Genomic DNA, 13,211 nt, shown 5'->3' with positions numbered 1-13,211 from the left:
ACAGTGACTCGAGCCTGGAATTGAACCCAGTTCTCTGGCGCTGTGAGGCAGCAGTACTAACCACTGTGCCGCCCTGAAGTCTTCAGTAACTATCCAGGTCAGTATGTCAGAACTGTCCAAAGGCTCCAACTCTAAGCCAGAATTGGAGACATTCGCGGAGGATTTCGGGAAGCAGGGGAATTATCCATCGGAAGGTGAGACTTCCCAGGTAATCTCCACGGAGCTCTGCATGTCAGGACTTCTGCAACATCCCAGCATGCATTTCGTGTGGGTACATCCAGTTTCATATAGGCCAGACACCAGAGGGTCTAGGCCAATTTCAAGGGGCATTGAATCAACACAACAATCTTTCCCAATTATAATAAGGAAAAGAATATGATCAGAAGCAATGTGGAAAGTAATAACCACAATATTGTTTATAAAAATAAGACAATGCTGAAATGCTGGCAGAATTACTTTGTGTCAGTGGTTATAGTTCAGAAAGACGATAGAATGCCGAACATCTCATGGAAACTAATATTGAATCATCAACGAGGCCTCACCAAAATTAACGAAAGCAGCGTGGGCAGCATGGTGGCACAGTGGTTAGCATTGCTGTCTCACAGCACCAGGAACCTGGATTCAATTGTTTAAAGTTTATTAAAGTTTATTTATTAGTCACAAGTAAGGCTTCCATTAACACTGCAATGAAGTTCCCGTGAAATTCCCCTAGTTGCCACAGTCCAGCACTAGTTTGGGCCAATGTACCTAACCAGCATGTCTGTCAGACTATGGAAGGAAACTGGAGCACCCGGGGGTGGGATGGGGGGTGGTGGGGGGGGGTAGAGGCGGTGGGGAGGAGGTGGTGGTTCTTTCGGGTAGGAGCACCTGGAGGAATCCCACGCAGACACAGGGAGAATGTGCAAACTCTACACACAAGGGCCGGGGCTCAAACCCATGTTCCTGGCGCTGCGACACAGCAGTGTTAACCATTGTGCTACCGTGCCGTAAGCCTACGTTTGACACTAATAAATAAACTTAAATTTACATAGTGCCTTTCAGTGCTTTTACATAGTGCTTTTCTGGCCTACTGCTGTCTGTATGGAGATGTTCATACATTCTCCCTGTGTCTGCTTGGGTTTCCTCTGGGTGCTCCAGTTTCCTCCCCCAGTTGAAAGATGTACAGGTTGGGTTAATTAACAGGGCGGTTAATGGGTGGTTCCAATGAAAGGGCTTAGGTAGGATTCTCTATCGGAGTGTCAATGCAGACCCAGTGGGCTGAATGTCTTCCTTCTGCATTGCAGGGATACTGATTCTATAACAGTATTGAAAGCAAAGATTGCACTAAAGTTTGACAAACCCCCAGGGCAAGATGATTTCTATCTTGGGATTGGGGAGGAAGACAATGAGGAACATTACCGATGCTCAAATTCTAACCATAAAACAGTCTCAGAATTCAGGAACAATACCTTTAGATTAGAAGACGGCATATGAATCCCTGTGATGATGCCCAACTAACTGATTCCCAGCCTAATATGTGAAGAATGGTCATTTGAAAGCACCCAGGAAGATAATCTGCTTTTATGAAGCCATCCCCGGAAATACTCAGCACTTGGAGCAGAGGAAGGGAAAATATTGTAGGCAAAAGAACAAGTCTGCTGCGTACTTAAGAGACTTCCTTCCCATTCAGCAACAGCAGGTTGGATAATGTAATAATGCATCTTTGGAATGGATTTCCACTGCTTCCATGCTGATTAACCAGAAAGCTTTGAGTTTCCTCCTTTCAGTCTGAGTAGATGTGATCTATACGCTGACATATTACTGAATAAACTGCATTTCATTTCTGGTAAGCCACTGTCAGTCTGTACTCGAAAACTCATTGATTTCTATGTGCGGCCTGTCATGTCTGCTAAATGTAGATCATCTTTCAATGCCAGAGTAACAGCTGTGTCATGTTTAGTGTAGCTAATCGTTATTCTCTGCTGGGGATGGCCTCCCTCCACGTATAGATCGACTTGTAACTTGTAACTGATGTGCAGGGTAACTGCGGCTGTCAGTAAGATATATCTCTTATTTTGCATGCCCTTATTAGCTTAGCGCCTACTTACAGTAAGGCAGTGCAGACAGAGCCTCCAACTGCCCAGTTAAGAAGCAATGAAATAAAAAGTGACATTGCTGTGCTGCTGATCAGTAGAAAATACACAGCGTCACGATCATTTAACTCAAATTGAGCGATTTAATGATGAGACTATTTTTATATTCATTCGTGGGACTTGGGCATCACTGGCTGGTCAGCATTTATTGTCCATCCCCGAGTTGCTCAAAGGCAGTTGAGAGTCAACCACATTGCTGTGGCTCTGGAGTGACATGTCGGCCAGACCAGTTAAGGATGGCAGATTTCCTTGCCTAAAGGACATTTAGGAACCAGATGGATTTTTCTGACAATTGACAACGGATTCATGGTCATCAGTAGATTCTTAATTCCAGATTTTTTTTCATTGAATACAAATTCCACCATCTGCCGTGGTGGGATTCGAACCCGGGTCCTCAGAACATGAGCTGGGTTTCTGGATTAATAGTCTATGGATAATAGCACTGGGCTAATCACCTCCCCAAAGCCCTGGGCACGTTGGGTGGGGGGGTTAGGGGGAAAAAACCTATTCAAAGTTGGGCTGGATTCGCCAATAAGAGGGTAAATTTTACAAAGGCCTTGCACCATGGGGTCTTGTTTGGGTTGCCAATTCTCCAGGGGCACCTTTGCTGACAAGCAGAATGAAGGACAAATCGCCAGGAGACTGGTAAGCAAACCATGAGGGAAGTGAGTGGGGTATGATAAAATGCGTATTTAAAAATGTTACTTTTTTCAAGGCATTTTGTATGCTATATATAGAAACTAGGGACCCGGGTTCAAATCCCACGACAGCAGATGGTGAAATTTGTATTCAATGAAAAAAAGTCTGGAATTAAGAATCTACTGATGACCATGAAACCATTGCCAGGGATAAGAAGACTGTTTGGCCAAAAATCAATCAATTGGATCTTTTTTTCATTCATTGGTGGGGTACTGGTGCCTCTGGCTGGTGTTTATTGTCCAATCTGATTTTTTAAAATTCAAATTCCACCATCTGCTGTAGCAGGATTTGAACCCAGGTCCTCAGAACATATGCTGAGTTTCTGGATTAATAGTCTAATGATAATACCAATAGGCCATTGCCTCTCCATGAAGAGTAGATTCACCCTCCAATTGGCAATGCAAGTGTCATGACTTCAACAAGGTCCATGAGTTGGACGTGCAGGAATATGAGCTCCCTAATGGAGGCCAGTTCAGGCTGCCCAATCAGGGAGCTCCATAGAGACATACAATGTGGAGTGTGCGGGTCATCGGCACACGGGGTGAATCTCTGTCCTGGGAAGTACCAACCTGGGTATTGCGAACCAAAGTGAATAAATCAGTTTCAGTGAAGGGACACTGGCCTCATAGAATACCTACAGTGTAGGAAGCCATTCAGCCCATTGAGTCTGCACCAACAACAATCCTACCAAAGCCCTATTCCTGCAACCCCATATATTCATACCACTAATCCCCCTGAAATCCCTCTAACATTAAGGAGCAATTTAGCATGGTGAATCAACCTAACCCGCACATTTTCAGCGTGTGGGAGGAAAGTGGAGGAAACCCACGCAGACACAGGGAGAATGTGCAAACTTCACACAGGCAGTGACCCAAACCGCCAATCGAACCTGTGTCCCTGGTGCTGTGAGGCAGCAGTGCTAACCACTGTGCCGCCTCTCAGAAGCTATTTCAGCATGCTGGTTCTCTGTGAAGAAGGATGCGGTTGGATGCGGTCCCCAGGACAGGACGGAATGCATCCGAGGGTTCTGAAAGAAATGGCGGAGGTGATAGTGGATGCCTTGGTGGTTATTTTCCAGACATCGCTGGATTCTGGGGAAGCGCTGGAAGATTGGAAAACGGCTAATGTTACGCCGTTGTTTAAGAAGGGTGCCAGGCAGAAGGCAGGGAATTATAGGCCAGTTAGTTTAACGTCTGTTGTAGGTAAAATGTTAGAATCCGTCATCAAGGAGGAAATAGCGAGGCATCTTGAGGGGAACTGCTTGATAGAGCAGACGCAGCACGGTTTCGTTAAAGGGAAGTCGTGTCTGACAAACTTACTGGAGTTCTATGAGGACGTGTCTAGGGCGGTGGATAGAGGAGAGCCGGTGGATGTGGTCTTTCTTGATTTTCAGAAGGCGTTTGACAAGGTACCTCACAAAAGGTTATTGCAGAAGGTCAGGGGACATGGAGTTGGGGGTAGGGTGTTAGCGTAGATAGAGGATTGGTTGTCAAATAGGGGGCAGAGAGTGGGGGTCAATGGGTGCTATTCGGATTGGCGGTTGGTGACTAGTGGAGTGCCCCAGGGGTTGGTGCTGCAGCCTCAGCTATTTACCATTTATATAGATGATCTGGAGGAGGGAACCGAGTGTATGGTGTCGAAATTTGCTGATGACACCAAGATTGGTGGAACGGCAAATTGTGCGGAGGGTGTGGGGAGTCTACAGAAGGATCTAGACAGGCTGGACGAATGGGCCAGGAAATGGCAAATGGAATTTAATGTTGGCAAGTGCGAGGTGGTCCACTTTGGTAGGAATAATGGTCGGAAGGATTATTACTTATGTGGCGAAAAACTGCAGTAGGCGACGGTGCAGAGGGACCTCGGGGTCTTTGTGAATGGGTCGCAAAAACCCAGCTTGCAGGTGCAGCAGGTGGTCAGGAAGGCGAATGGGATGCTGGCCTTCATAGCGAGGGGGATTGAATATAAAAGTAGGGAGGTCTTGCTGCGGCTGTATAGGGCATTGGTGAGGCCGCAGCTGGAGTACTGTGTGCAGTTTTGGGCGCCGTACTTACGCAAGGATATTTTGGCCTTGGAGGGAGTGCAGAGGAGGTTTACTTGGCTGATGCCGGAGTTGAGGGGGTTGAGCTATGAGGAGAGGCTGAATAAACTAGGCTTGTACTCGTTAGAGTTTAGAAGAATGAGGGGAGATCGCATTGAGACGTATAAGATGATGAATGGGATGGATTGGATAGAGGTGGAGAGACTCTTCCCGCTCAGAAAGGACAGTAGGACTAGGGAGCACAGCCTCAAGATAAAGGGGGGGCGGTTTAGAACGGAGTTGAGGAAGAATTTCTTCACTCAAAGGGTGGTGAATCTCTGGAATTCTCTGCCCGTTGAAGTGGTGGAGGCTACCTCGCTAAATATTTTTAAGACGCGGGTTGATGGGTTTTTGATAAGAGAGGGGATTAAGGGTTATGGGGAGAGGGCGGGAATGTGGAACTGAGCCACGACAGATCAGCCATGATCTTATTGAATGGCGGGGCAGGCTCGAAGGGCTAGATGGCCTACTCCTGCTCCTATTTCTTATGTTCTTATGGAGTTCAATAGCAAGTATGTGGGGGTGCTCTAGGCTCGTAGGGGGCTAGAGGACAGTCAGAAAATCATGTGATATTGATCTCGCAGGAATATATCCAACAGGGAGCCACGTAAGTGGCCTGTGCATATTGCAGAAAGCAATGACTGGAGATCCATGGACAGTACGGCAACCATTTTCTGATAGGCAACAGCTTGATTTGAGGCCCCTCTTTCACCAAGCCATGGAAGATTCCCCATCCAAATCCCATCGACAAATACTCAAAAAAATACAAATGGGGAGCGGTACGGCAGTGGGTTAAACACTATCTCTTATTGCTGAGCCTTGGCTTGAATACAAGTCTACGCTGAAGCTTTCTGTTGACCTAGGTCACGCGAAAATTGCTTGTAATGTGGCTTCAAATTGCTCAGCTTACTTAAGGAAACTGCACAACGACGTGGTGGGAAATGAAAAGAGAAATACCAAGCTGCATTTCTTTTCTGAGTCAGGATTGAGGCACAGTGTACCAGAACTGAGAGAGGCAGAGATTTACTCTACACCTAACAATGATCTGCTTGTCCTGAATCTCTTTAATACTGACATCCAAATCATAACAAAAAAAACCCATCTGTCACATGGTGGAAATTAGGGCCATTCTCGTGACCTTGAGAAATTTAGGATGGGGTGCCAGAATCACTCTATTTAAGTTTTTGAAAGTTTATTTCATTACTTATTTACTTAAACAAGGGCTGAAGAATTTTTTGGAAGTTTTTTTATTAGTGTCACAAGTAGGCTTACATTAACACTTCAGTGAAGTTATTCTGAAAATCCCTTAGTCACCACATTCCGGTGCCTGTTCGGGTACGCTGAAGGAGAATTTAGCCTGGTCAATGCACCTAACCAGCACGTCTTTCAGACTGTGGGAGGAAATCCAGAGCACCCAGAGGAAACCCACACAGACACTGGGAGAACATGCAGATTCCGCATAGACAATCACCCAAGCCAGGAATCAAACTCCCTGGTGCTGTAAAGCAGCGGTGCCAACCATGGTGCCACTGTGCCACCCACTTTGCAAAAATGCCCCAACTGTTGCTAAGTGTTCATCGAATAGAATCATAGAATCCCTACAGTACAGAAGGAGGCCATTCGGCCCTTTGGGTCTGTATCAACCACAATGCCACCCAGGTCCTATTCCCAGAATCCCTCATATTTACCCTGCCAATCCCCCTGTCAATAGAGTTAACTTAGCATGGCCAATCAACCCAACCCAAGGTTGGAGGAGCTGTGTACTCAGGGCCACCACCAGGACATCAACTCACCTCGTATTCCTCTTTGAACCCATAGCCTTCGGCACACTTCATCTGTGTAATGTGCTGCAGCAGGTCTGCCACGCGTATGGCTGGATGGAGCTGTCCTGTTTGATAGGGTACATCCACGGGGTCCCGCTTCTTATAGGGATGCGGCTTCACCAGGCTGTTGGCCTCATTGGTAACTGTGTGATTTTCATCTGCAGGTACACAACGAGTTATATTAGCTCTTCCTCAGCTCAACTGGTTTGTAAATTCCTCACCTTCTGCATAAATTGCTTTCAGAATCTAATTAATCAAGCAATGTGAATCAACGTATCATTTTGATGTGTTGCTTTGGATGGTAATTTTAAAGTTGCGGTCTTGGCATTCGCACAATTAGTGTAAATATAAAAAGGGTATGTCGACCAGAGGTTTCCAGTTTTTATATTGGGAGGATAATTTGCTCCAATTAAACAAGTTGATATCAGGAATTAGTACTTCTCATGGCAAATGGAATCTGTCGTCTAGGTCAAGGTAGTCTCAGATCATAGATCATAGTTTAACCCCGTCACCTAGGAAGTTATTTCGGGAGTTAAGTGGCAGAGGATTGGAGAACCGCTCGCAACGCAGCCTGAGGTAAGGGAAGAATTTTAGTGTTTCTTAAGTGGGGATTGGTAATAAGGGGAGTGAGACAAGGAATATATAGAATCATAGAATCCCTACAGTGCAGATGGAGGCCATTCAGCCCATCAAGCCTGCACAGACAACAATCCCACCAAGGCCTTATCCCTGTCACCCCATGTATTTACCCTGTTAGTCCACTTGACACTAAGGGGCAATTGAGCATGGCCAATCAATCAACCTAACCTGCACATCTTTGGAGTGTGGGAGGAAACCACAGCACCTCGAGGAAACTCACGCAAATTCCACACAGGCAGTCACCCGAGGCTGGAATTGATCCCGGGTCCCTGGCACTGTGAGAGCAAGGAAAGATCTGTCAGACACTGACTCAGGATGGAGCAGGCTTCGATAGGCTGAATACCTTTCCGGCATTTTATTTTCTTATGTATCAGCTTCATGCATTTTAATTTCAGCTGGGGACCATCGAGGTTTGCACTCAGTGCCCGATGCTGGAAAGTGCAAGCAGGTAGGTGTTGGCAAAGGGCATAATTGAGGTCAGCTGAGATGCTGCCCGCTCGCCGTCCATATTCACAGGGTTTGAGCGACACTGGCTGGGCCACCATTTATTGCCCATCCCTAACTGTCATACATTTCAGAGGGCCGTTAAGAGTCAACCATTTGTGAGAGGTTGCCTGCATCTGACATCTGAAGGCCAGGTGGCAGATTTCCTTTACACTAGTGAACCAGACTTTTTTTTATGATGATTGACAATTGTTTCATGATCATCATTAGGCTATTAATACAAATTCATCATCTGCCAAGGTGAAATTTGGACTCAGGTCCCCAGATCTTTATGTTGGGGCTCTGGATTACTAGACCAGTAAAAATACCACCACTCTACCACTTCCCCTGCATCATGGGTGTTGCTTTAAGTCTCTTGTTGGGTACCAGCTAAAAAGGCAAGACCTTAAAAAATGAAGGGTAGGCACTTGCAAAAAAACATCGGAACGTAGGAATTAGGAACAGAAGTGATCAAATTCAGCCTTTCGAGCCTGCTCCTCCATTCACTCAGATCATGGCTGATCTCTCCCTGGTCTCAAATCTACTCCCCACCTGTTCCCCATGTTCCTTTAACCTGTTTTTTAAAGTCAGAAATATATCTATCACCTTCTTGAAACCATTTAATGATCCAGAAACTGCGTTTAAGTGAGCCAGAGTTTACCGAAAGTGAGCTTTTCATTGAAATAGGCCAGTTTTTCTTATGCAGGAAGTTAGGTTACATCACTTCCTGGGGGATTGGTGACATACCACAGCTTTAAAATACTACAAAGCATCATCCCCAATGGTCATGCCAACAACTAAATAGTTCACATCCCATTGACAAGGCGACAACCAGTAACCATAAGTGTTAAATATTCATACAAGAAAAATACTGTGCAAATGATAAGCTCATCAAATACAATGAAATCCAGGTCCAGAAATTATTACGGTTCTTTTCACTTAAAAAGAATTGAGAGGCAAAATAAAATAAGCAAATCAGCATTTTCCTTCTGTTGAATAAAATATGCTCAAGTCAGATGGGTACAGGGTATTTTCTATACTTTGGCATTTTATTTTTCAACCTAGCAGTTTTGAACAGATCACGTCACGTCTGTTAAGAGCAATTTACTAAATTGGTTTTAATTTCCAGCCTTGATTTCATCCAAAAAGGGGAGTATTCAGAGCAAGCCAAATTACTGCACGTCAGAAATGAAGATGAAATGTTCGATGGCACTCCAAGCTTAGCTTAAAATAAAAATTTTACAATGAAAAGACCAGGCGCGTAAAACATTCAACGGAATATAAAATGGCAAGATGGAATCCATCGAAGGGTTGGGGCTCGGGTGGGGGAGGGGTGGTGGTGGGGTTGGGTGGTGGTGGGGGGGTGGGTAGTAAAAGGGGCAGAAAGGGATCACGTCTTGAACAATTACTTAGCATGCCATGTCATGAATGGCTTCATGGATTGTCACATAAGGGCATGAAATGCTATATGTCAACTGCCATGCAAGTCAACACACAACAGAACTGGCCAGAATCTGGTGAGCTGGACAAGCTGCCTCTGGTGCAGGGCGAGCAAGGAACTTACCATTTATTGGCACTTTTTTTTTAATAAAGAGATACGGAAGAGGTAAATGTGGAGAGAGACAAAAAAAAAGGAGAAAAGGAAAGAGGGCATAAGCAACAATAAATGTGAACATCGTCATATATATTTTAAAATTAATTTGATGTAATTTAAAGTATGAACAGTTCTTAACTAGCTCAGTAAAGTATTGACGGAGAAGTTAGATTACAAATAATTTAGTTTTTTTCACCCGGTTGCTATTTAAAACCCAGTAACCCCCACTGGTGTCTTTAACATTACAGTGATTACACAGCAGTTGCTTGAAGGCGGAGGGGGTGCTCAAATTGTCAAATGGCGGGAGAAGCCCCTAATTCAATGATCTCAGTGCGAACCTATGGCCATAGTCTTAGACACTGTGAAAGACTAATCGTGTGAGGGGACATTGCATCACAATTCCAATAGCAAGTCATGCTCAATCCCTTGAAACCAGCATTTCAAACAGGCCCAGTTTCATCATTTGCAGTTTTGATGAAATAAACAGAAGGAGAAAGAAAGAGAAGTGGCTGTTCAGATTAAGAGAAATAAGATTCCCAACTTCGTGGGAACTGAGGGGGAATATTGGTTTCTTTTTAATGCCCATCTGCATTGCCGACATCAGGACAACACCAATTGAAATGTGATGATTGTGTTCATTTGTATTGCGGATTTTCTTCCCCAATATCGCCCCCACACCACCCCCCCCCCTCCACCAGCCTCCCCCCTCCTCCACTTCCCTTCTCCTTTCTTGAGGTGTGGGTTCCTCCTGGAATACAGTCCCAGGGTAGCCAGCGATCCACCTCTACTTTAAAAGAGTGGCCAATCTCCATGCGTGAGTCATAGAATCCCTATAGTGCAGAAGGAGGCCATTCAGCCCATTGCACAATCCCACCCAGGCCCTAATCCCACAACCCCATATATTTACTCTACAAACCTCCTGACACTAAGGCACAATTTAGCATGGCCAATCAACCTAACCTGCACATCTTTGGGCCGTGGGAGGAAACCAGAGCACCCGGGGGAAACCTACGCAGACACGGGGAGAATGTGCAAACTCCACACAGACAGTGACCCAAGATGGGGATCAAACCCAGGTCCCGGGCACTGTGAGGAAGCAGTGCTTGCCACTGTGCCACCCATGCCCCGAGTGTTGGCGAGCATCATAGATGAGCCTATCCTCTTGTGACGTCCACACACATGTACATTTCACAGGAGGGGTGGGGGGGTGCAGGAGGGTGGTTTGGTAACTGGAGAGTGGACAGGAGTAGGAACCCTGGTTGATATTCTCCCCCCTGGCCCATTTGTCGCACCCCTTTCTTTCACCAGCTCATTCAACACAGGCCAGGAATCAAATCTGGGAACTTCTGTGGCCCAGTACCATGCCAGGCAATGCATCAGAGAGGTATTATGTAAGAGAGGTGCATTTGATTAATCTCCTCTTTGCTCGATAACAATGATACACAAGCCACTGTATTAGTTTATTTCATCTTCTCGAATTGCAGTAAACTGGGAAAAGAAAAAGAAAAGTCCTCACCTAATATTGCAGTTGGCACGAATGGATCTGGTGAGCAGTCATTAAGTAGAACCAAGACACAAGGTGGTACCAAACCAGAGAAAAAACTACAGTTAGTTTCCATCTTAATTTTCTATCAGCATTTATACCTTAAACCTTTATTGGAATCCTATTAATCAATTAAAACTCATGACATAGTGGTTAACCTCCGCATCATCAGACTCACATTGTACACATCAACCTATAGGCTTGTCACAGTATCTTTACACTGGAAGTAATGGATACCTGGAAGTGGCAGTAAAGACTAATTGATCAGAACAATTAAATGCCAAATTATGAAAATGTGTAATTAATAAGAAGGCAGGGATCCTCTATCTAATCTGTTACAATTTCCATAGAAAAGAATGGATAATTAGGCATGATTACAATGCAGTAATGATACAGTTTTGAATACAGGGAGGCAGCGATGCAGTGGTATTGTTACTGGACTAGTAATCCAAGAGCAAGATTTGGGGGCCTGTGTTCAAATCCCACCTAGGTGATTGAATTCAATAAAAATCTGGAGTTAAAAGTCTAATGACCACCATGAAACCATTGTCATAAAAGCCCATTTGGTTTACTCACGCCCTTTAGGGAAGGAAGAGATCAGACCTGCATGTGACTCAAATAACCTCTGAAATGGAGGGCAGTTAGGAGTGAGTGTTAAATACTGGCTCCACCAGTGACATTCATGCCCTGTGATGTAAATGAAAAGAAACATGATGGCTTGTGGAACGCACTCTTGCATTCTTTGGGGTTAGATCAGGTATTCTGCAGTTTTTTTCTGGATTTATCTTCCTGAGGTGAGAGATGGGGAAAACACTGCAGGACCAGGAAAATGAAATGCGTAGAACAAAGCCCAGGTCAGATTGTATCGGGGCCTCCTGTGTGCCCTTTTAAACAGAAACATTCCTCAAAAGCTACAGATGACTGTTGGCAATATTAGTGATATTTATGCACATATGTGTCTGTTATTTTGATGGGAGAATTACTCCATTAAAAGTTGACAGCACCATTAAAATCCTGGATAGCTCATTGACTAAAGTCAGCAATAGTAATTTGTAGCCTACAGGGAATAATGACTGACAGTGTTCTCCATGTCTTTATGCATGAAGACTTCCACACAAGAAAGATTAAAGAGTTTATTGTCGCTACTCTACTTTGGTTAAGAAACAATCTGCAATTTATTCTAAAATTTTATGTCATGTACATGTTCTCTTACCGACACAACTATGCTCATTGCATTCCCAAAGTATTTCTTTGGCTGCGAGGGACTTTGTAAAGCTGTGAGAATGTGTTAAGCTACTATATAGGTGCAACTTCCTATTCCTTTCTCTTGAATACACTTTACATTGTCTGATGAGCCTTTACTAATATCTTTAGAAAATGTTAATGGGATGTGCAACGTAAGGTAAAATGTTCAGAAAATAAAACCTTGATTTGCCAAGCATGAAACTTTTAATTTTGCGTTTCAGTGATTTTTTTTATTCATTCGTGGGACATGTGCATCACTGGCTGGGCCAGCATCTATAGAAACATAGAAGATAGGAGCAAGAGGAGGCCATTTGGCCCTTCGAGCCTGCTCCGTCATTCATTACGATCATGGCTGCTCGTCCAACTCAATAGCCCAATCCCGCTTTCTGCCCATAACCTTTGATCCCATTCGCCCCAAGTGCTATATCTTGAATATATTCAATGTTTTGGCATCAACTACTTCCTGTGGTAATGAATTCCACAGGCTCTTTGGGTGAAGAAATGTCTCCTCATCTCTGTCCTAAGTGGTCTACCCTGAATCCTCAGACTGTGACCCCCTGGTTCTGCCCATCCCTAACTGTCCTTGAACTGAGTGGCTTGCGAGGTCATTTAGAGGACAGCTGAGAGTCAGTCACATTGCTGTGGCTCTGGAGTCACATGTAGGCCAGGCCGGGTAAGGACGGCAGAGTTCCTTCCCTAAAGGACGTAAGTGAACCAGGTGGGTTCTTCCAACAATCAACAATGGTTTCATGGCCATCAGTAGATTCTTAATTCCAGATTGTTTTTTATTGAATTAAGTACGTAAGAACACCCACAGATGCTGCCTGACCTGTCGAATTTATCTGTCGAACTTTTCTGTTTTTATTTAATTTTATTGTATCCTTTGCATATTGAGGAAGCTCTTCACAGCCAGTGTATTGTTTCTATAGTGCAGTTGTTTTGCTGTTTTGTGCATTAATTCAAGGACCTGCAGATG

General features: G+C 44.6%; 1 protein-coding gene across 8 annotated transcripts in view; it reads right to left on the bottom strand.

Annotated features, from left to right (window-relative positions):
• LOC145346831 (receptor-type tyrosine-protein phosphatase mu) overlaps window positions 1-13,211 on the bottom strand; it is an 834,856-nt gene that overhangs the window by 137,392 nt on the left and 684,253 nt on the right. For 5 of the 8 annotated variants that reach the window (XM_080194637.1, XM_080194639.1, XM_080194641.1 and 2 more), the window contains 2 exons: window positions 10,964-10,990; window positions 6,702-6,889 (listed from right to left, as the gene is read on the bottom strand). In XM_080194637.1, coding sequence (XP_080050763.1) covers window positions 6,702-6,889; window positions 10,964-10,990 — 215 coding nt within the window. The remainder of the gene's footprint in view (window positions 1-6,701; window positions 6,890-10,963; window positions 10,991-13,211) is intronic. The other 3 variants (XM_080194638.1, XM_080194640.1, XM_080194644.1) reach the window with 1 other exon arrangement.

The sequence above is a fragment of the Carcharhinus amblyrhynchos genome, chromosome 8 (genome assembly GCF_965287045.1).
Source record: "Carcharhinus amblyrhynchos chromosome 8, sCarAmb.v2.hapA, whole genome shotgun sequence".
In the NCBI taxonomy this organism is placed as follows: Eukaryota; Metazoa; Chordata; class Chondrichthyes; order Carcharhiniformes; family Carcharhinidae; genus Carcharhinus; species Carcharhinus amblyrhynchos.
Note: the sequence above shows the minus strand (reverse complement) of the source record. Positions and strands in the feature narration are given on the sequence as shown.